The sequence below is a fragment of the Opisthocomus hoazin genome, chromosome 4 (assembly GCF_030867145.1).
Source record: "Opisthocomus hoazin isolate bOpiHoa1 chromosome 4, bOpiHoa1.hap1, whole genome shotgun sequence".
NCBI classification, from domain to species: domain Eukaryota; kingdom Metazoa; phylum Chordata; class Aves; order Opisthocomiformes; family Opisthocomidae; genus Opisthocomus; species Opisthocomus hoazin.
Genome location: NC_134417.1, coordinates 78534572 through 78558711, shown reverse-complemented (window position 1 = coordinate 78558711; position 24140 = coordinate 78534572). Strand labels below are relative to the sequence as shown.

General features: G+C 44.8%; 1 protein-coding gene across 4 annotated transcripts in view; it reads left to right on the top strand.

Moving 5' to 3' along the window:
* Positions 1-10103: 10103 nt before the first annotated feature.
* Positions 10104-24140, top strand: part of NRP1 (neuropilin 1) — a 115254-nt gene continuing 101217 nt past the window's right edge. For all 4 annotated transcript variants that reach the window (XM_075419680.1, XM_075419679.1, XM_075419678.1 and 1 more), the window contains exons 1-3: positions 10104-10206; positions 10379-10885; positions 14056-14230. In XM_075419680.1, coding sequence (XP_075275795.1) covers positions 10819-10885; positions 14056-14230 — 242 coding nt within the window. In that variant the 5' untranslated portion in view covers positions 10104-10206; positions 10379-10818. The remainder of the gene's footprint in view (positions 10207-10378; positions 10886-14055; positions 14231-24140) is intronic.

Below are 24140 nucleotides of genomic sequence, written 5' to 3'. Positions count from 1 at the left end.
AAAATGCTGAAATCATAGTGGCAATTATCAGTAGTGCTCAGGTCCACATTGCACCCTAATTAGATTATCAGTCTAACTATGGCCTGTTTAATTCACTAAAATATGAAGCTATTTCAACTTCATGTAAGTAGGGATTGGAATGACTGTAAGTTACGGAGCAACACTTTCCTAGTTCTACCCTTTAGGAAAACAATCTTTTCTTTGGACACAAAAATAGATTGACTACTGAACAAACTTTTCTGTTTTACTATATATTTATTAAGAATTTCATGAAGACAAAACATTCCATAGGGCATAGGGAAGAAGCAGAGTGTCCCAGGAAAACTGACTTATTTCAACGAGTATTTCTCAGATAAATCTTCTGATTAGTTGCCAAAGAATTATTTCTTTTTAATGTTTGTAACATCTTACTCTTCAATGAGGGCTGATTATGGCTGGCAGCATTCTCATTCTGGGGCAGTAGGTCAATAGGTTAATATCTTGGCTAAAGGACCCGAGCGTGCTTCACTTGGCAACACCACAGCATGCTGCCAGAATGCAGCAGCAGATAATAGTGAGCTTAACATCCCCAGTAAAGCTCCTCTTCGCCAAGGGAATATCCCCAGCCTCCGTTAAAGACCTGCTACTGTTCCTCTTCTGGGTTTTAGCGTCTACACGCAGCCTTGCCACCGTGTCTAGAGATACTAAACTTTTAAGACACATTTTTGGTTTTGAAAGCAGCCAGTATATAAAATGTTCACATTTCATCTGCAAAAGTGTGGGCCTTTGGAAGGATGAGCACCAGCTCATCTCCGGTCTTCTTTAGCCGTAAAAAAAGATAAGATTTAAAAGCAAAAATTGTTTGTCAATGCTGTCTCTTCATGAACTTCAAATATTTTTCTCCAAGCATCACATTTACATAATTAAGAACCATTCATACACTTTGTTTTTAAATTTTAATTCACCTTAAACTCTCCAAAATAGAGTCTACACTTTACTTGAATGAAGGCTTGGAGAGATTCTGAATATACTGATGAATGCAAAATGTACTACATCTATACTGATTGCACCAGGATCATAGATGTATGCCACAAAATTATTTTGTAAGACAAAAATCAAGACAGTAAATATAAAAGAGGCATTTTCAATAAATCCAGTAACTTCCCATCGTTCTCAAAAATGATGTTTTAATTATATTCAGGGAGTGATACTGCACATGTCAAAAAATTAATTTCATTAATTTTCTAATGTTTCATCCAGATAGTGTATCACAAAGGTCTGGTAGTCTTTTTCTAATTATGGGTAATTGGGTGAAAGAACATTTGAATTTACATTAACATATGAACTTTCTGCATGAAGAAAGAGCTTTCCAGCAAGATGCTCTGTGTTTTACTTAGGAGCTGAAAAAACATCAGTTCCTATTCCATGTTCTATGGCAGTTGAAGTTACTCAGTCTTTTACAAGATTGCTCAGTGTCTTGCAGGATTAATTTGAAGTGGAGTTCTTGGCCATTGGTCACAGCTTGGTGTTTTCTGCCTAGCTGAAGTCATCTTCATTCTAGTCATTAAAAGCCAAGCGCCTTTTGGATTCACTACATACAGTTGACAAGCCGTTAAAGTGGGCTTTGACCTTTTTCCAGTCTATATGTAGTACCTGTTTTTTGTCTGTTTATTACTCATTAAGGTCTTTGTGATTGAAGAAATTGCCTCCAAGGAGGAGAAAATAATTGAAGGTTTTATGATACGTTATGGCATGATGAACAAGCCATGAAGGAAATCTTAAAAAAAACATAACATGCAAATGTCAGGGGTTTTCCATTCAAACACAAATCTCATCAGAATAAATCAATGGCTGTTACTAATCAGAGTCTGAAATAATCTTCAAGAGCAAAGGTGTGCATAAGATTATAACTACAGGGAAGAAAAAGAAGACATTGTCATGTTTACAAATTCTGCCACGGTGACAAAGAAGCTTCGACACAGTAAAGCCAACAGAGCGATTGAGAACAAAAAAGCAATGTCTCCAGATAGATTTAGAAAAACACTGATTTTAATTTTTTTTCACAGCAAACAAGATGTTCTCTGGCAAATGATATGAATCCTTTGTCAAGGCTGTCCAGATGGCCTTTGCGAATAAAATACTGCACACAGCAGTGACATACTTGTTGGACAGATAACTTACAGATTTGGAAACAGCCTGTTGGAGAGCTTCTTCATTAAACTAATAATGTTTCTGGTTATTTGGTTACAAGAAGCCAAGGGCCTGGTGATAATTTCACAAAAGGGAAAGTTTTAGCTGCTATGACAACCTGGACAACTGTGTTTCTCCTCATGACAACTCATCTGAATCACATAAAACCATAAACCCACAGTGAAAACAAGATTCCAGAAAGGTCTCTAAGAAAGGTAAAACCATACCTGGAAGATAACAAGAAAACCAACAGTGTGATTCTGTTACCATTTTCAGGAAATAAGATTGAGAAGATTGTGAGACGTGTTGAAAAGCACTTTGGTCATTGCTTAGAAGCTTCTTTAGAAAACCTTTTTTTTTCCCCCCACAAAGTAGGTAAAAATTTTTGCATCAACTTTCCTCAAAACAGGAGTCCTTCAGATGAATTATTGGCAACGAAATGGTTCCAATACATGTAGAAGTGTAGTAGAAAAGACAGTAGGGAGAACAAAAGACAAATACAACAAATTTCCAAGAAAGGTTAGGCCCTTCAGAACATAATTTCCTATTCAGTCCGTCCTTGTCCAGGCTCTCTTTTACTTTTGTTTTCTTTTTCTAGTTGTGTACCAGGGAGTCTGCTAGTCCAATTTTCTACCACTCCCATTCAGTTTCTCTGACATCCCTCTACTGCACTATACAAATTCAGTTTTTAAAAAATTGCCCACTCATATTCCATAGCCAAAATGTCTTTCCGTTATAACTGCATCTTCTTGACAAAGTAACAAAACAAAATATTACTCTGTGGGTTTTTTTCCAAAGCAATTTCATGAGACACAACATTTCAGAGCAATTCTTCTACAGATATAGCAATAAGGAGAAAATACTGAAAGAAAGCCACATTCTGAAAATGAATGCATTAGATTAGACCAGTTATATTTCTTGCATTCCGCTTTCAAGCCCTGGTATGAAACAAAATTTACCCTTGTAGAGCCTAAGATCTCCTTCCAGATCTCAGTTTGTATTCGTAAGGTGCAAGACGAACAACAGCAGACATACAGACTAATTATATATTATTTATTTGAATAACACTCCTACCATTATATGCAATCTCCTGAATAAAGATCCATGTGTTAGGGGCGGCTTCCCTCTCCTCCAGTGAAGCTAACCGACTGGCAGTAATCCATTGCCTAAGAGTTAATCCCTTTGAATACGATTCCCTGAATTTCTAGTTAATCCACTATAGTCTACAAATGGGTTCTCTATTTCATGTATAACATCAAAGTATACCAATGCAAATGTTCTCTAGTTAATAAATAACCCAAACAAGCATTTAGCTGAAAAGCCATTTAACATCAGCTGTAATAAGTGACAAAGAAAATTATGATAGAGAACATCTCTTGAAGAAGATGAGAGACGACTCAGAAAGGCAATCTGATCTGTAATGAATGCAGTACGGCTGCTTGTTTACCGTGATTGCTGCATTGTAGCTAAAGGGGGTGCATGACAACCATGCAGTATCGCTGTGACAGCTTCCATTTCCCTAATAACATCGCACCCTTCCTAGTATTATTCTATCAGATGTAACATGTATAAAGCAGCGCATATAATTTTCAATAATATGACATAATCATATGGGCCTCTACGGATGAATAGATTACATGACCAGGACACTAATTTCCCAGCGAAAACCAGAGCAAGACAAGAAATACAAAGATGCATCTAACACTATTTTCACCTACTTCTTAATGATTATAGACCTCCAGTCTGGCAAAGCCTTTCTTTGAAATGAACTGTTATTTTGGCTTTTTTGCGGCTGTTATCTTCATGTAAACACAGACATTGATATACCCATTGTGCAACCAAATGGAAACAACCGAAGTTGATAAAAACAAGTTTATAATCTAAGGGTCCATTATCATCATACAGGGCCTGCTTTTTTCCTTTTAAGTCAGTGGGATTTTGTCATTGCCATCAATGGAAATATAATCAGATTCTTAGTCCGTATGGGTGGATTTCTTCGTCACAGAAACAGCTACTTCAGAACTGCTTGAGTTGACCAGGCATTATTATTAAGACACTACCTTAAATCACATGCTGTCTATGTCCCCGACTTCCTGTTTCAGATGAAAAGTAGATTACACAGAGAATGTACAAACATTACCGAAAAAAAGGAGTGGGGCAAGCTGGAAGTACATGGTGACCAATGCTTAGGTTTTGGCAGCTGTAGCAATGTAAGCAGAAGAGGAATTAGGCCTAGGATAGACTTGATGAGCTTGTTGTCAAATTGGAAATGGGAGTAGAATGATATGCATGATGATCTGCCTTTGACACACATGAAAACATTTGACTTTTGATAATCAGATAATCAGCTAATAAAGCCTTGGGCTGTGCTAATTTGTTGGAGTGGAATGTGTTTAGACAAGATGATGAGTGTGTTTTGATAAGGCAGTTGTGAGACGCCACAGTTGCGATTCCAAGGAGTTTGGTAAGATATTTGTAAAGTCACTCTAACCCTAACAATGTAGGCAGCGCGGAGATGATGTAAATGCAAATAAATCTGATCTCTGACCAATGGGGTATAGGATCTGAGCATATTTTGTAATACATGGCCATATGTAAATTTAAATAATGTATAAATCAGGTGGCATGGTTTATAAAAATACATGTATTTGCAGTGATCCTTTGGAGAAGGGTAAGATGTCCAGTGAAAGGAGGAGGATCATTTAGATGCACGTGGCTGTGTGTGGAAAAGAGGTGTAACGTGAGAGGACAGGGTAAAAAAGCATTGGGAGTGAGAGACTGAGTAGGAGGATAAAAGATGGAGGAGATAAAAGGGTTGAGAGAGGAGAGATATAGACAAGGGAAAATGTATGTCTGATCTTAACGATAAGGGTAAATGGCTTCGGTTTAGTACATTAAGCAACAGGAAGCCAGGTAGTGATTCATATGGCCAAAGCAACAGGAGAGAAGGTGACACAGAAGCCTAATTTTGGAGAGATTCTTGAAGAAGATAAGTGAAAGTAAAGGAAACCATTAGAGAGAAGGTTATAAATGAGCACCAGACTACATATGAAGATATTAGTAGGTACTAGTCATAAAGCAAATACATTTCTGTTCTCCACTATTTGTAGGAAGTCTCCATTTTCAGGCATTTAATATTATAAATGGATGTAATTTGTTGTTTTTCTCTTTCAAAAATAATTCCAAGTGAAAGTGTCTTCAGCCATGTAGTAATCATTTGCCAAACTTCATTTTTAATTAAGTGCGTTACTGTGCTATATGAGTGCATAAAGGAGTAAACATCAAAGTTGCTCTGTTCTGCTATTGTTAAAATGGGGAAACTGCTTTTTCCTTTGGAATTTTAAGTTTTATATTACATGGTTTAGCCCAAGGCAAATGTTTTTTATGGCTGAATTATAAAGTTCTTGAGAAACAGGTTTATAACAGAAGTGCAGACAATCTTCAAAAAAACATTAGAAGCACGAAGTCAAATTACGACTCAAAGATGGGCCTGAACCCAAACTCTGGGCTAGCCACTCCATTAACTTTTACATACACTGGATTCAGATTCAGTCTTTATAACACTAACTCATCCTTGCCATAAAATCCCATTACTGTTGTGAAAATGGAGAGCTGAACAAATGTGTAAGCAGTTGCAGGATTAGGACCTAAAATACCATGACTAAAATGTGAGAAGTGGATTATAAAAAGAGACTTCTGGATGTTTCATTTAATGCCAGTTTATATTCAAGATGATTAAAGATTGAACATTTTCAGATAGATATATGTAAACCAAGGACAGAACATCTTCACTCAGCATTTCACAGAATCACAGAATCACAGAATCACAGAATAGTAGGGGTTGGAAGGGACCTCTGTGGGTCATCTAGTCCAACCCCCCCGCCGAAGCAGGGTCACCTACAGCAGGCTGCACAGGACCTTGTCCAGGCGGGTCTTGAATATCTCCAGAGAAGGAGACTCCACAACCTCCCTGGGCAGCCTGTTCCAGTGCTCCGTCACCCTCAGAGAGAAGAAGTTCCTCCTCATGTTCAGACGGAACTTCCTGTGCCTCAGTTTGTGCCCATTACCCCTTGTCCTGTCACTGGGCACCACTGAAAAGAGCTTGGCCCCATCCTCCTGACACCCACCCTTCAGATATTTGTAGGCATTTATAAGGTCCCCTCGCAGCCTTCTCTTCTTCAGGCTGAACAAGCCCAGTTCCCTCAACCTCTCCTCGTAGTGGAGATGTTCCAGTCCCCTCACCATCCTTGTAGCCCTCCGCTGGACTCTCTCCAGTAGCTCTTCATCCTTCTTGAACTGGGGAGCCCAGAACTGGACACAGTACTCCAGATGAGGCCTCACCAGGGTAGTGTAGAGGGGAAGGAGAACCTCCCTCGTCCTGCTGGCCACACTCTTCTTGATGCACCCCAGGATCCCATTGGCCTTCTTGGCAGCCAGGGCACACTGCTGGCTCATAGTTAACCTGTCGTCCACCAGGACACCCAGGTCCCTCTCCGCAGAGCTGCTCTCCAGCAGGTCCACCCCAAGCCTGTACTGGTGCATGAGGTTGTTCCTCCCCAGGTGCAGGACCCTGCACTTGCCCTTGTTGAACCTCATCAGGTTCCTCTCTGCCCAGCTCTCCAGCCTATCCAGGTCACGCTGAATGGCAGCACAGCCTTCTGGTGTATCTACCACACCTCCCAGTTTGGTGTCATCAGCAAACTTGCTGAGGGTACATTCTAACTCTTCATCCAGGTTGTTGATGAAGAAGTTAAACAAGACTGGGCCCAGTACTGACCCCTGAGGGACACCACTTGTCACCAGCCTCCAACTAGACTCAGCGCCGCTGATGACAACCCTCTGAGTTCTGCCATTCAGCCAGTTCTCTATCCACTTCACCGACTGCATTTCAGGGCAGTTCATACATGGAAGAAACTTACGCCTGTATCTGTGAACCAGAGAGAAAAGGATGGGTAGAAAAACCAAACGCCATTCACATTACAGTAGGAAAGGATGTCAACGTACCAGACTCCACTATATTTCCAAGGCCTTGAGAATTCAACAGAAATTGAAATCCAAAATGCCCATGGAGGGCTGAGGAAGGGCAGAAATCCTCTTCCATGGGCCACGTTCGCCACAACAAAGGCCATTCCTGTTCAGCTGTCTTTGCAGCCTGGTGCACATCTCTCTCTGTGCAAAAGGAGGAGGCGCTGATATTTGAGACGTGAGCATGTTGAAATCAACCTTGGTGTATGGATTAGTGGTTACAAGGTAGGCTGAGGTGATAAAAGTAACCTTCATCACTACTCTTATAATTTATCACATTGGAACAGAGAATGGAATTTCTTTAAAATACACTGGCTGCTAAATCGCTGTGCCTGCATCTGCAGAAAGTAACCTGTTAAACTGACAGGAAAACACATGGAAAAAACACTGGTTGGTTGGTTGGTTGGTTGGTTGGTTTGAACCATCTTTACCGCACGTGTGTGGGAATGAGTATTTCCTCTCTGCAGATTCATAGAAATGACCTGAGAGACAATGCTAATCCCTAAGCAAGAGAGCCATCACTCCCATCCAAGTGTGATTTTAGATATACATGCTCTCTGGGTATCTGCTTTCTACTTTTCACTTGCAGAATTAAGCTTGGCTGCTGAGACTGAGTTCTTAAAACAAACATATGTGTGTACACTCTGCAACACCCCAGTAAGCTACCATCAGCAGGTAATTTCTGTTTTCAAAAATAAATGTACTTTATTCTAAAACCTATACTTTCAGTCAGCCACAGACTACGATGTGCTTCAGGACAGAACCAATTTATCTCAAGGACTGTCCAACAGCATGAGAGTTTTAATAATCAGAAAGCACTGTTAACTCTCCCCTTCCCCCTTGTTCTGGGAACTTCTCTAAAAGAAAAAAAAAAAAATTAAAGGGGCTTAATGTGCTACCCATGAAATATACATCCCAATCAATCAAGGAAATGGATAAGTATTGCATATGATGATCCAGAGACTGCCTAAAGATGGGGAAATGAGACTGAACCCAATAACTCAGTCTGACTAGTTCCAGTCTGCCTGCAGGCATGGGCAGGAGCAGGGGCAAGGGCAGGGGCAGATGCGAAGGAAGGGAAGGACAAAGTGTACAGAGTGTATAAGGGGATCAAACTGCACTTTGGTGCGCGATATTACAGAACCGCTATCACGGAAGAGAAGGGGAATGTCTGACAAAAACTCAGAAAGTGGTGATGAGACAGTGTGCAGCATGAAACCGGCAGACAGATTTCCTACAGACTTAATCTCCAGACTTCAGCTGACTGGGGCTTCAAAATTGGGGCTTCAAAAGGGCAGCGAGGGAAAGTGAGAGTGGAAGGCTCAGACTCAGGGTTGGAGACAAAGGGATGGAGGAGGCTGAATCTGTGTATGATTTCTGAACACAGATGTAACACATTTGTAGTTAATCTGTGAGGCTGCAGACTTACAACTATGTTTGAAAACTATTTCAAACATAGTTACATCTTCAGAGTGGGCAGGGATTTACTGCTGTGGCTGCACTTGGAGGATGACCCTGCCCCCTGCAAAGCCCAGCTCTTTTCCCTCTGCATCCTTCAGAAGGATTCCTTCTGGAGTTGGCCCTCTAACAGGCCTTTTTCCTGGTGAAGCATTAACAGAGTTTGCCTCAGCTGTGCACCAGTAACAAATTGTTTTCAAACTCTGCTCTGGGAGATGAGAGTAGCTGACATACACCGTTGGCCGCAGGTCATTTTCCTAGCGCAGACCCATCTTTGGGGACCATTTAACACCGTGTTTGAGCTTTCAGCCTTGGAGCTCTTCCGCTAACCCCTACCTCAGCGCCCGGATTGTGGCCACGCAGAGGGAGCTCGAAGAACTCCACGTACAAGAAGCGTTTGTGTTCAGGTGGGTGATGAGTCCCCAGGCAAGGGACAGCGTGCGAGGCAGGGCAAGGGGCAGCGAGGGGACGGGCCCCATAGCTGGGGAGCACCAGACCGTGCAGCCAAAGCAGCAGGGTTCGGAGCCCGCCATGTCCCTGCTTTGTGCCTGTCCCCTGGTGCCAGCGGGGGGGAAAGGCTCAGAGAGAGACACAGACACCCCGCCCCACCCCACCCCGACGTGGATTTTATGGCTCACGGGGAGCCGAGCCGGGTTGGGGGTGCCAGCAGCCCCTCAGCCCCTCGAGAGGCTTCGTGAGAGACGGACAAACTGGGGGCCAAGTCTCAGGGGAAGCTGGGAGAGGCGGGAATGACAGCCCAGGTGGGCGAGAGGGAGCGTGGGAAGAGGGTCGGGAGGGAGAGAGGTGCAGGAAGGTGTCGTCGTCCCCCCCCCCCCAGGGATGCAGAAACGCAAAGGGGACGAGGGCGGTGGGTCTGGGTGGGCCTGCCACCCGGGAGTCCCCCCGCGGGGGGGTCCCACAGCTCAGCCCACACCAGCACCTAGGATCACCGGGGATGGTGGTGTCCCACTGGGGGACGGCAGGGACTCCGCGAGGCACGCGTGGGGCCGGGTGCTTGGCTGCACACTCGCACGAAACACAACGAGCGGGGCTGGGCGGGGGGGGAGGCCCGGAGGGGCCGGGGCAGGGTGCCCGCGGCGGCAGCGAGCCGGGGGGCGGGCGGGGTGCGTGTGCCCGCCCGCGGGGCCGGGCCGGGCTGCACGGGGGCGGGGGGCGCAGGTGGGTGCCTCCGCCGGGATCGGCTCTACCTGACGCGGCGAGGGCTCGTCCCCCCTCTCCCCCTCCGCGTCCCCCCAAGCCACCCCCCGCCCCGGCTGGGTGTCAGGGCTGGGGCTTCGCCGTGTTTGTTTGTTGGTTCTTCCGCGCTGCCGATGTCTTGGGGGGCTGAGGAGAAGGAGGAGGAGGAGGAGGAGGAGGGCGGGGAGGGGGAGGGGACTGGGGCTTGGGAGACGGCGGCTGCTCGGCCGCTCTTATTGCCGCTGAGTTGCGCTCCTCTTCTTCAGGCTGCGAGCAGGAGCCGCCCAGGCGCTTCCCCCTTCCCTGGCCGGCCGGGAGTCCCCGCGGCGGCAGCGCGCTCGCCTCCCGCCGGGGCAGGTGAGTGCGGGGGGCCCGGCACCGCCACCCCGCCCGGGCACCCGCGCCCCGGGGCCGCTGGCCCCGAGGGAGAGCGGGGCAGGCGGGGTGGGACGCACGCAGTTTGCCAAACTCCGGCGCCCGGCTGGTCCCCGCTGACGGCCGCTTTCCCTCCCCTTTCTCCCCTCCGCAGAGCACCGCCGCCCCGTCTCCCGGAGCCCGCCCCGGCCGAGCGCTCCCGAGGTGCCAGCAGCCGCCAGGATTTTTGTCTGTCTTGTTTGTCTGTTTGTTGGGTTCTCCCCTTCCCCCCCCCCCCCCCCCCCCCTTCGTTTTCATTTGGCTTTCTAGTCTCGCTGGGAATGGCAGGGGCAGCGGCGCCTGGAGAAGGAACAAGTGTGGGGAGAGGGAGCCGGAGCTGAATGACAGGATGCGGGCGGCTTGAGGCACGGCGAGCAGCCACCCTGCCTCCCTCCCTCCCTCTGCCCCCGGGACTGCCCCTGCGGACCGAGCCTGCTGCTCCGGACTCCGGCTGGAGGATTTAAGACCTGAGAAGAGTTGTGCGTGGAGAGCATTTTTTGGGGTTTTTTGTGTGGGTTTTTTTTTTTCTTTCTTTTCCTGCTGTCGGAAGGGAAAATGGATTGGGGACTTCTCCTGCAGTGTGCAGCCCTCACCTTCACCCTCGCCGGGGCTCTGCGAAGCGGTGAGTGTCACGGGGGACGTCGGGTCCCAGCGCGGGCGGGCGGCTCTGGGGCGGCCGACGGGGGGGCCGGCACCGGCCGGAGCCCGGCGGGGAGAACTTTCTGCCGGCGGGGTCCGCCCGCCCCGGCATGCCCTCCCGGCTTTATTTTCCGCTCTTTTGGGTCGCTGTATAAAGGAGGCTGCTTGTTCTCACTAGATCAGGACAGCCAATTATCTTAATAATGTTTCCTCCCGTAGGCAATTAAGTAAGTCTCGCCTTCGATAGCTGAAAGATAATGAACGCTTTAAAGGGAAGGCTTTCTCTCCCCACTTTCTTTTTTCCAAGTGTGAGATTTCAGTGTCGTGCCTTTTGCTAGCTGTGCGTGTACCTGCGGGCAGTCCTCCAACGGAGAGCTCTCTAGACTACCCCTTTCCGAAGTCTGCAGTTTACGTGCAACTTGCACCGTGCCAAGAGAGGAGCTGAGCTTTTCTGCGAAGGCTCAAGACTTCCTTCCAAGAGAGAAATCCTGTAACGAATGACTGGTGTAGCTAGCGTACTATCAGGCAGCCCTTGAAAACACAACTAATTAAAAGCAGCGTGCTCCTCCTTCCCCGAACAATGCCAGGGCACCGTGAATATTTCACTGCACCATGCATTTTTAAAGATGGTCTAATTGTGGGACTGCTTGACGCTTAGCTCCCGCACACGAAACAGCTCGTGCGAGTTTTCCTCTCCGCATAAATCCTAAGCAATTATTATTAACTAATTATCCTATATTTACTTTTGCCTGACTGGGTTTTCAATCAAAGTAATTAAAACAAGAGAGCACCCTCCACTTACGCTGGTATATTGTTTTAATAAGGGACCGCAAGTGGAGTGTCGTGGAAGAGATAATATTAAAATCGCGTGTTTTATGATGGAAGTTAATCTCTTTCCCAGTACGTTTTGAGGAGGCTGCTTAATTTAATCAGGAGGAGCTGCCTCCTCCAGCGCCGTGGCGCAGGAGCGAAGAGGGTAGAGGCTTGGGCCAAGCCCGGCTTGGGGATGCTCCTGGAGGTGCGCTTTGCCCCCCCGCCCAGCCCAGGTGAGGGCTGCAGGCAGCCACCTCCCCGGCTGCCACTAAACCAGGACTACCCTTAGTCCTGCACCCCCTGAGGGGTGGGAGGGGGGCACCCCGTGTTCTTGATCATATCTCCCCATTAAAAGAAGGGGAGTGGGGCGGGTTGCTGGGCAGAAGCCTCCAGCATGAGCGGTTAACGTGGTGGCCCTGCTGGAGTCAGCAAGGCCGTTAACCTCCGCTCTAACCTACGAGACCTACTCATGCCACCTTCACCTACATGCATTACTAATGTCTGCTAAATTAATTCATTAACCTTATTTAGAACTAATGGTCCAAAGTCATTAGAAATGGCTCTTCTTAATCAAGTGTGAGAGAGATTGCACAGAGCCAGGGAGTCTAGCAGACCGCATTATCTTATTACACTGTCACTTTCCCAGAAGTCGCAGATTAAGGAGTGCTGGTGGTAGTGAGTCCACCTCAGCGTGCTCTGAAGTGACTCTGTCAAGTGACTAGAAGCAGAACTGCTTTATTTCAGGCATTTAACAGATGCCAGACTCTGCCATGTTGTTTGCAGGGCTGGAGTGAGCTTAATGAGACAGGATCACTTTCCGAGTGTGCTTACACAGGGAGGAAAAGGCAAGATTCCCCGAGAGCCCCAGACAGCGGATTAGCAAGATCACCGGTGACAGCTTTTGAGCTTTGAGCTGCAATGCCTTTTGTTCTGGTCAGAGGAAAACGGCCTGTTTTGCAAAGGCAAAGCGGAAACAAATAATAAGATAGCCTTTCCCAGCAACATGCTTAGCAATATCTGGGTTTCGACTATATGGCAGAGTATGTTTCATCCCCTTCCCTCCTAATTTATGGCAAATAATTTCTATAAAGAATGTAGCTTTATGCATTTTTGATGTGCACTTCCTCGTTCATTTCCATTTGACCTGTTTTTCCTACAATAAAATCCAGTGCATTTATAAATTCATGCTGAGAGCAAGGAATACCATTTTGCTTTCACAGGGAAGGTATTAGATACAGTACCACAGCCTGGACATGACATTATTGGGATGTAGTGATATATAGTCTTGCTTTTTTAGTGTGGACATTCTTTGTCTCTGTAGTTTACTGTCATATTTTGTTGCTCAAAATTAAACAATCAGTGTATGGAGAAAGTTTTTCCTCCCTGAAGGTCTAAAGAAAGAAATCAGTAGTAGTAAAAAAGTGATAACACAAACCTGCGTTGGGCAGTGAAGTGAGTAGATTTCTTGTCCCTTTTCATTTTTCCTGTAAACCTTAAAGTGTAACCCCAACAATGCTGGCCAAAAGAGCAAGATGCAGCATACCCCATCTTGGAGTCACACTTGGCAATTCTGGAAACTTTTGCAACTCTTCTGCTATTGAAAATAGATCTCTGTTGTTGTTGGGGGGAGGAAGGGACAGAGGGAAGAGGAAAGGATGTTGTTCTGCTCCATTACTTTGATGCAGTCTCCAAGCATGAATAAACTTCCTTGAAGGAAGAAACAGTGGATGATTTCTGCTTCACTGAAACCACTTTGTTCTCTGCTAGCCTGGGTTTGAAGAGCACAGATAGTTTCAACCTGCCTAGATTTATGGACTGATAAAACAAAGGGAGGGTCTGCTGCAAATGAGCTTGGATCCACCAAGACAATCCCAGTGGTCAGTGACACAGACCAGGCTTATCCCATAGCTGGGCAGGGGGTCAAATGGCATCCTTTTAGCTCTCTCCTTAAAACTTCATACTCTTTGGAGGTAATTGAGTCTCAGACACCCTTCTGAGCCAACGTGAAAGCTGTTGTGAGGATGCAAGGGTTTAACACTGTAAGAGGCACTGCTTGCTCGGGGCTTTGTAGAAGGGAACTGCTTAGAAATCTGTTGCTACCTACTGCCTGTCCAGCCGCTGGACTTACAGCTGGGCATGGAGAGACAGGCCTCTTTCCTTGGGTAGAATGTAGCAGAGATGCCTTTGTGTTAAAGGATGCAGCAAAAGTTTGCCTGAAGAAGGCTGCAGCACACCACACACACACACACACCCCCCCCCCCATGCATTCCCACGGCGGACGGCTGGTTCACTGCAGCGAGGGGGAGCTGAGAAAAGCCAATCTGTTTGCTTCCCCTGTAGATAAGTGCGGCGACACCATCAAAATCTTAAACCCCGGGTACCTGACGTCCCCCGGGTACCCCCAGTCGTACCACCCCAGCCAGAAGTGCGAGTGGCTGATCCAGGCCCCGGAGCCCTACCAGCGCATCATGATCAACTTCAACCCACACTTCGACCTCGAGGACCGCGACTGCAAGTAAGTGGCGCGCGCGCCGGAGCGCCACGGCGCCACCTGCCGGCGCGCCGCCGCCCCCGCCGCCGCCCGCGGGGCTCCGGCCGCCGAGGGGCTGCGGGCGGCGTTCGCTGCGGGGAGCGGCGGGAGGGGCTCGGCGGAGCATCCTGCGGGACTGGGGCGGGGGAGGGGGTGTTGAAAAGGCCTTCGCAGCTTCGGGAGCTCTGTAAAGCGTGTCTGAACGCTGCCTGCCCGAGGGGAGGATGGCGACGGTGCGCGGGGCCGCGGTTAGGGTGAGGCACCGCCCCGTGTTTGCTGGCCTGCTTGCTTTTTGGAGTGAGTCTCTAGAGTTGTAAAAAAAAAAAAAAAAAAGTAAATAAAATAGTTCCTTGTCATTTTGTGCCCGCGCAGCTGCAAACAGCCTGTAGCAGAAACAGGCAACTTGCAAACTGCCGAATCCTCTGAATGCAGAGCTAGCCTGGCGCTGGCTCGCCCGTTACGGGGCAGCGGGCTGACTGCAGGGCTGAGGGTCAGACCTCTCCCTTTCCCCCTTTGCTGCGGATTTAAAGCCAGCAGCTCTCCTTGCCCCCCTCCTCTTGCGCTGCTGCAGTGCCCTGAGCGGAGGAAGGGGCTAGCCGAGGGTCCCTTCGCTCCCCTGGGCTTGCACCCCCTTTGTCGGTCTGTCTCCCAGAGGGAGAAGGGGAGTCAGAGCTTCCCAGGAGCTGTTCCCCACTTCTCCCCAAATCTGTAAACTGCGTAGCTTGCGCAAGGCAACGTGTAGTCAGAGCATTCCCCTCTTCAACATGCCCTCTAAATTCAGCCTACTTGTTTCATGAAGAAAATATTTTAGTGATTCATTATTTTAAAATTTCTTGAGTATTACGGGCTTTTCATCCCCTTGTGGCAAGTGCAAGAGAGAGTTACTCTTCATTAATGCTGCCAGTCAAGGTCTTCCCTGCATGTCAGAAACAGGGTAAGCTCAATGGCCACTGGTGTTTGGCATTTCGTGGCAGTATTCGAGGTTTTACAAGGTTTGGTCCTGCGAAAGGATGTTCAGCATCGTTGGGACTGGTTGTAACAGGCCATGGGGTTAGAGTGTTGGACTTGGAGAAAGAGAGCGACTTAATTTTTAGCACTTAGTTTTTACCATGCACACCTTTGTTCCTATTATTTAATAAATTGATTACTTAGATCACAATTATTGATTTCCCTTAAAATGAAGTTCTTTAATGATGCAGTGTGGTGCTTAGTTGCTTTTTTGTTGTTTTTTTTATAATCTCGTACACATCAGCATTTCAGTACCACAGCTGAGTGATAATGCAGGAAAAGCCTGTGCTCATAAAACTAAACTGACTCTTCACTAAAATGAGTTTTTACTGTGGTGTTGGAGCTGCAGCTCATATTCACACCATATGTTCACACGCTGACTTCCCATTCTTTAATTTTTAATTTATTGTACTCAGGCAATTTTTCACTTCCCTGTGTCTTCTTGATACAGGTTTTGCTTTCGTTCTGTGGGACAGTGCTAATGCTTTAAAACATTTGTCCGTCTCTCTTTGTCTCTTAGATAGAGATTAGGAAATTAAACCAAGCATATTTCAGTGTCAAATCCTTTTTCTTCCTTGCTACAATGCATGTTTTTCCAACGCTGTAAAACCAACATGGTCTTTGACAGCAGTAAAGTGGTGTACAGCATACAATTATTTGAAGAACAAGTAATCTTTGTGGCATAGTGCTGTGCTAAACAGTGCTAGACTGAGCTGAACCGGGTCCAGGGGAGAGATTGACTCCCTCCCTCTGCTGCTCCCTTCTCAATATTCATTGTCCACTCTCTCTCCTGCATTATTTCTTACTGTGAAAGGGGCCCAGTGCAGTAATGAGATGGTAGTGGGTGGAAGGAAGTCTCTAAACAGGGTTGTTTGCATTGTCTTTGCAGTGTGCGATCGTGATGACTTTACCATTATTTGGTCTATGCTGAAATGCTAATCTTCTAGGCTGTGCTAAATTACTCAGCTGCTACTTCACTTACATTTAAAATTGCTCTTTTTAACTTCAGAGGGATTGTATTTGTGCCAAAAAGCTTAGGACCAGAATAAGAAAAAATTATTTCCGCAACAGAAATTTGTCAACAGTCTCTGTGATTTGAAATGTCAGTGTCTACTTGCAAAATTCACATTCCTTGTACCAAATATTGGGTACAACAGGAGATTAATGAAATAAAACATGTCACAAGACTTTTTGGTTTTGTGGCTAAGTACATTTTGATTTCCTAATATATTTAGTTTATTAGAAACTCAGTCTGCAATCTAGAAATGTGCAATTTAGGTTACACTCCAGTTTATTGAATGGTTTAGCACTGGAAATTAATAAGCACTTAAATATCAAATGCAGATAGAAAATGAGAGATAGGGGAATTCATGTCTGGGAACAAAAAATGCCCCATACAATTAGAGTAGACTACAGGAGAAGATTAGCTTGCTGGCCTAGCTCCCAAAATCCTCTTTATAATGCTGTTCATTGCATCTTAGGCCTTAGTTAGCGTTGAAAACAACTTTAACAACAAGGACCTCCTGAGTCCAAGGTGGGAAATGATGTGACTTTGGAAGGGTTACCGTCTTGTTCTGTAATGCCAACAAGAAAATCAAGAGACCTTATCTAACTTCTTGAAATACTATTTTATATAGAGGGGTAGATGTATTGAAATGTAAAACTGGTGAAAGGTTGATCCTCCTGAGAAAAAAAAAAGGCAGCAAATTTAAGCATTAACTATACTGAAGCTGTTCCCAGTTAGTCCCTTTGTATGCTAGGGTTTGGAATTCATTTTAAAAATATGCCCTTGATTTACCTAGTGATTATGCTATACTTTAATGAATAAGTATTTCTCAAATGACTCCTAAAACAATTCATGTATGTATGATTTTCTGACAATCAGAACCATTTGAGTTGTTTTAAATTTCAAGCAAACATGGTGAAAATTCCTGTTTCTCTGGAGGCATTCCAAAGGACTCAACTTTCACAGTTTTGAAGAATAAAGATACGCAAATAATTAAAAATATGTTCACACAAGCTAGGTTCATCTAATAAAAAATCTTCTAGCCAGAACTACTGAACCAGCATAATGGAAATACTGGGTCTCGACGGGAAGTATACAGTCATGTCAACCACAGATTGTTATCAAGGACATGCATAATGAAAAAATACGCAGTCTCTTTTTAACTTTTAACTTTAATGAGTGTTATGCCTCCTCTTCAGGAGGCCAAGAAACAGAAATTATGGTTGTACTTTAAGGGAAAGGTAGTTTCTGTTTGCTGTTTTGCCTTTTCTCAAGCAAGCCCCAATAATAGCCATGCATTTCTGGAGTCAGGAACACGGTTAAAATGAGTAGAAGAGACAAAACATATGGCTACATATTAGTTAAAATGCTCTAGAGTTTGTTGCATGTGGTAAATGCTTTTCAGCACTTAGTGCAAGCTGTACAAGTCTCGTGTTGCTGAAGTATCCTACTGTGTAAATGTAGCCATCTTGAATCTAGTAAAACTTTATACCTAGATAATAAACAAGAATGTCACTGATACAGTACTTTGAATTTATGGAACTTTTCCGGTTTCCCAGCAATGCACACTATCAGCATGATAATTTATAATGGTTTGTGACAAATGTTGCTGAGCAAAGAGGTGTGTGGTTACATTCAGATCAGATGTCATTATCTAGGGAGCAATAAAAATTTCACAGACACTAGGTTAAAAACATTAAGAAAATGAATGTGAAGCTTCAGAAGAAAAGGGCTTAAGAAAGGTGGAGCGTTGGGTAGAGAAAGCCCAATAGTGGTTTCCTTACTGACAAATTATTGACTTTGTTGCCAGACTTGACTGTATTGTTGTACAAGGTTTTCCTAGATATACCACACAGCACAATTGTTTTATTGGTCATCATCTACAGACATAGAGACGTATCCTTGCTGGACAATTACAGAGCATATACACAATGCTGCCAAATCACTTGGAATGGAAAAACTGCCCATTTTGGAAACCTTCGAGTTGTAGAAGGAGAGATGTCATAGATAATTATTCTTTGCATTGCATTTACCAGGGATTAGTTACGCTGAGAGCTGTATAGAAACTGCAGGCAGTTATAGAATGCAGAGCAAAAAATACCTGTGTTTGTTTATATAGAAGAAAACAGCTCCTCTAGATCCTTCAGTAAGGAGGAAAGCATAGCTATCCAGACCTACAGAGTGAAACTGTAGCCCCACGGAACTCCTATAGACCTTAATGACGTTAGAAATTCATCCATCCATTTTATTTCTAAATAATGTCAATGGATTTATGCTATAAATCTGTAGGTATAACAAACTGAGGCTGTTAAGATAAACAGGAGCAAGGCAAGCCACAGCTCAGCCTCTCTTTAGTTCCTGCAAAGTTTAAGCCTTCATTTACTGTTGTCTAAATCCTGGTTCCTACTCTTCCATGCAGCAAGGTCTGCTTTGTGCAGGCGTTGTGCCTCGTGTTTCCCTCGTGCGGAGGCGGTTTGAGCCCTTTGGGTTGGGCCGATGGGAGTGAGAGGAGCCCCGGGTGTCAGCGAGCTGCCATGGCGATGCAGTGGTGCACATCTCGAAGCTGCCTGTCCGGAGGAGAGCCGTCTCTGAAGGACATCACCGGGCTGCCCATCAAGTCTTGCCTGTCAGAAGGGTCCTGTCCGTGGCTGTGGACATGATCGCTGCTTTCTTCCTGCCCAGCGGTGCAGCTAGAGCCTGACTCTGGCCTTAACAGCCCTGAACTGCTCCCACAAAGGGCACCAAGGACATCTCGGGTGTCACGGGGGGTCTGGGCCTGGGGCAGCCCCGTAATCGTTGGAAGCAATGGGAATTTGGCTCTCCGCTGCCACAGAGCTATCTCCTGTTATTCTTTAAGGCTGTGAGGGAGGGTGCAGCACAGGCCCTGTGGGGTGGGTTTGTGACTGTATTAGCTGTTTTGATGGTGAATGTCAGTCAGAGCTTCCTAATTCCCTTTCCCTCCGCCGCTGTTGAGCGCAGCAGGCCGTGAGGTGACTGCAGCTGGCAGCGCGAGGTAAGCAGCAGAGCTAGCAAAGGAGCACGTTCATTCGGGCCTGTGAGAGGCAATTTGACCGTATTTGACAATGATGGAGCAGAGAAGTCTGAAGGAACAAAGGCTTCTGAGCTTTCAAACAGAAATATGGTTTTAATGGCCTGGCCCCACTCCTCTGGGCATCAGTGTCCGGCTTGGAGCTGTTTGCCTCAGGACGAGACACCCAAGCCAGGTGGGAATGCGGAGGGCAGCGGCAGGAACGCCCACGGTCCCGTGTTCGCTCTGATTTGAATTACCTAAAGCGGCCAGCCCACACCTCTGGAGCCACCCCATGGTGTGCCTCACCCCAGGAGGCTGGCTGAGGCCTGAGCGTCCCTCAGCCACAGCCAGTAGACAGGGAGCCTGTTACCGCAGACACACACAAAAATAACACTTTAACTTAAAGGTTCTGGATTGTGAAAGTATATACAAGCGTGTGCTCTTTGCTACAGGATGTTGAATGGGGCTCTAAGCAACCTGATCTAGCGGAAGATGTCCCTGCTCATAGCAGGGGGGTTGAAACCAGATGATCTTTAAGGTCCCTTCCAACCCTTACCATTCTATGATTCTATGGTGCAGCGTCTATTTGCATACAAGTATCAGATGCAGGTGTCTAAAGATAATGCTGTTATTGTGCTTTAGAGTCTTGAAAGAAGTTGGAAATTACATTGTTTTTCCGATTACACAGCGTAATAAACTGACTGACTTGTTGTTTACCCAAGCAGCCAACTCTTGTGAAAGTCTCTATTGTCAAACTGTTTAACAATTCTTTCCTTTAGAGTAGCAGTTTGGGTTTGAGTTTTCTCAGGAAAAGGTATTAAGGAAACCATGGCCAAACTGCCTGGTCATAGCTAGAGAGTCTGTGCTCGCTTGCGTTCGGAGGTGAGGTGTTAGATGCAGAGCCTGGCTTTGCACGCTATGTGTATGGGTGCATTCCTTGGCAGTGTGGAGTCTGGACTTCGGTCTCTGTAAAGTAGTGCATTAAAATTATAACAACAATCATATGGAGGTGTTACTATTAATCCAGACAGTTAAGTGAACTGTGGGGAGAATTCTGTCTTGATGTACTACAACCATATGTCCTTCAGACATGAGAAAATTTGAGGGTCAAATATGGATTCCCATGAGCCTAATCCTTCATCCTTTCCGTGGACAGAGATAGACAAATTCAGAACAGAGGGCTGAGTCCCTTCTGAATTGAAACCCAGAGCTGCTGGCATTAGCCCCATGAAACTCTCAATATGTTTTCAGTCAATCCCACCCTGCTTTACTCTCCACCCCCCTCTCCTGGGCTAATGTAATTAAAACAAAAATCTATGTGTTGCTGAAAATTAGTTTTTTAATTATAGCTTATTGCAAGCTATAACATTGGATCATAACTTGATAATTATGATATAGAGATTTTTATACAGCTGATGTAAAACCAAATTCAATTGTTTTCTTTTGTAGTATTTCCAAAGAATGAAATTATGTCTGAAACCAGGATATACATGCACTCACATGTATATGTCTAGACTTACATATCACACAGAACTACCTGGATATAGTCTTAAGTCTTACATACACCTATTTAAGACTGTGCATATATACATACATTTGTGCATATAGTATAGATTTCTTAGTTTATGCAGAAGTTCCTAAAGTAAATCTACTAATTAAAGCGCTAATACCCATCTTAAGGCTGATAATCAGGTATAAAGAGAAAAAGAGAGAGGATTAGTGTTCAGATCATGTTCCAAATGCCTCTTAATTGGGTGTTTGTAATCAATCCTGATTGCAAGAGGCAGTGGTTTGGCAGAACAAAGAATGAAAAAGGCTTAGCCCTACTATTTTCCTGTTAGTTGACTTGGCCATAGTATTTAGGCCAGGATCCAGTGTCAAACAAGGTAATTTTGTCAGCCTTAGCAGTCCTCACAAAACGTATAAAAATCTTTTCTGATTATATTTTTTCCAAGCTAAAAACTCTCTCAAGCCAGAGAGTTATTTTTATCCAGAATCTTAAAAAGTGTTTTCAAATGAACCACAGAAAAGACTTTGTTCTCCTGACCTTCATCCACCACTGACTTCTGAAACCAGGTCTGAGTTCACTGTGGGTCTTTCATTGCATTGACCTTGGCACTTCTCTCACCAAGCCACAGTTTTCCATCACAAAACCACACAGCTTGGTATAATGATTATTTCTCTATCCCAAGTAACCAAACAATTTTTTAAACAGGGTGACAGCTTTCCCTCTTGCACTGTGGGAAGAAAGCACCTGGCCATTTCCAAAGAGAGTTTTAATGAACTTCCTGAAGGAGGTTTGAGAGAAGTTTAATAAGTCACCTGCCAGCTTTTGGGGAGCATAGGTCATTTTCTTTTCTGTAGGAATTCACAAAAATGTGAGAATAACCCCCTTCCCAAGTCCTAAACTTCCATTGAGGAAATTGATTTTCATGGGCAATATCAAAGGTTTTTAAAAACATAACCTCAAAAAATCAAATTTCTGATTGTTTCTCACACATAAGGTACTGTGAAACTCTGTGATCCGCAAAGATAGTTGTGCACTGTGAGAGCTTTATAATAGTTCATTTAAACAGAAAAGGGTTGTACATATTTAGACTCATCTTGCATGGTAATAGCATTACAAGTATTTTACGTAATGCTATAAAATGAAGAATTTAAATGGCTCAAAAGGACCATTGAGAAAATATCTCCATATGTGGAAGAAACACCCATTTGATGTGGTGATTTCTTCCAGAAGAAACTATGCACATCCCATAAGCACAATAACCAGCTGTTGTACAGGAGAAACTGGGCAGTTTTCTTTTGCCTTCCAGCTATGTGGAGCTGCAGTGGCCACGTGCCCCACGCCTCGTCTGAATACAGATGGGCCGAGCATCATACCACACGAGAGCCTGGGTTATTCCCTTCCTTACACCCCCAGCAGTTTGGGCTCCATCGCACGTTTGTGCTGTGGGCTGCTCCATGCCCCCGGGTGAAGACACAGCCCATCAGAGCTGTGGGGTCAAAGTGGGGCTGGAGCACCCCACTGCAGGGGGGGAACGCACTGCCCTCACAGCTCAGTGCTGGGTCTGTGCCCCGCTGCTTTTTGTGTTGGAAAAGAAGATACAGATGGTACTTTTCTGTTTTTTTTTCTTTTACAACACTCCTTCTTAAGCTGGAAGTTGGTAACCTAGGGAAAAATAGAGAGGTCTGTTCATGCCCGTGTGATTATTCTGCCTCAAGCTTTGAGAAATGCCCTCTCACAGCCAAAGTTTTGCTCATCTTATTCACATAAACAGTCCCGCTGAAGTCAATTAAAACAACAGACTCACTTGTGCAGGGCTAATAGCTAGGACATACGTTTATGGCACTACACAAAGTAATGGTTACTTTTTATAACAATGGATTTCAGCTGCTTGCAGAGTCATTTACAATACAGTAGAAAATTCAGCTTCATTCTTTTATGTCCCCTGAATTCATAAATCACCATAAATAAGTTATAATTTCTTCTCATAATAGTGAAGGTTTGGGACAAGTTGCTAAGTGCTTGGGTAAGAATCAAAGTTTGCCTTGTTGTAGAATCTTGTGCCAATCTGTTATGAAGCCAGACAGCTTCTACTGACTTTCCTCTGATGTATTCATCTGTAACAAGGGAATCAGATCAGCAATTTAGAAAAGCTTTAGCTTGATCACCATGCAGAATGTAGGCTACGCTGCCTATTTCCATAGCGATCATTCCACTTTGCCAGATGCAAAATGAGAGGCTTATGTCCCTCATGCTAAAAACCCTTCTTAGAGGAAATCCTAGGCTGTAGCTCCATTTGAGTAGCTTTAGTTAAGTCTGGAAAGATATGCAAAGGTAGCTCCTAAATAAAAGCTCTTTTTTTCTGTTTCAAAGCCATCTCCATAGTCTGTTTTTGGACAGAGGCGTAAGATGTATCAACATGGCAGGCATATGTTCTGATTGCTGAGTGGCTTTTGACATTCCCACGAAACCCCTGAGACTTTGTGTCACAATTCTGTAAACTTTATCTATTTGTATATTCATATCTGGGCTTAAATCCAAAACTTCTTTACATGCATTTACAGCAGACATTTTAGGTTCATCTCCTTGTATTTCAGATGGCAAGCAGTTAAAGCAGGTACATGTTTTAACCACTCTGTGTAGTCTAATGTCCTCATGCAGTTCAAAAGTTTTCTGTTATGTTTCAAAAGCACACACACTATATCATGTAGGTGTGTAGAATAGATACAGGTCCACACTGAGCTGCGAAGCAAGTGAAGACAGCTCCACCAATGCCAATAGTGTTGCACCTGCTAATAGCTCAAACAAAATCCCATAAGCATATCAAATTATGTTCCTTACTGGTTTCCATTTTCATCTGTCCTCCACAGCTATACTAGATGAGGTCCTTCAAACAGCATAATAGCCTTCTTTATCTCATTTCTCTGACATCATTTTCAAGTTCCTTATTGCTTGAACAGTGTAGCTAATAGTGTCCAAATTGCTTTCCATTCTTCCCATCATAGCATGTCATTATTCAAGAAACCAGTGCTCTTCAGCCTTTCCCACACAAATAGCTCTCCCCCAAACTAAACTTAAAACTTGCTTCCAACACCCAGTCCACATTTCTCAGGCAATTAGGCTCCTTCTGCTGGCTATTACATTTTTACTTTGCACATTTTTACACTTTTTAATTAAAACCGTACTTGTGTACTCCTTGACACTTGAATCTTTGTCTTCTAAAGCCTGGTCTTCATTTACTGATTTTCATACTGATAGAATGATTTCAGTTAAAATTTTGTTTGTGCATAGTTAAAACAATTCAGCACACACTGTGTGATAAATATATTCTGGTATGAAGATG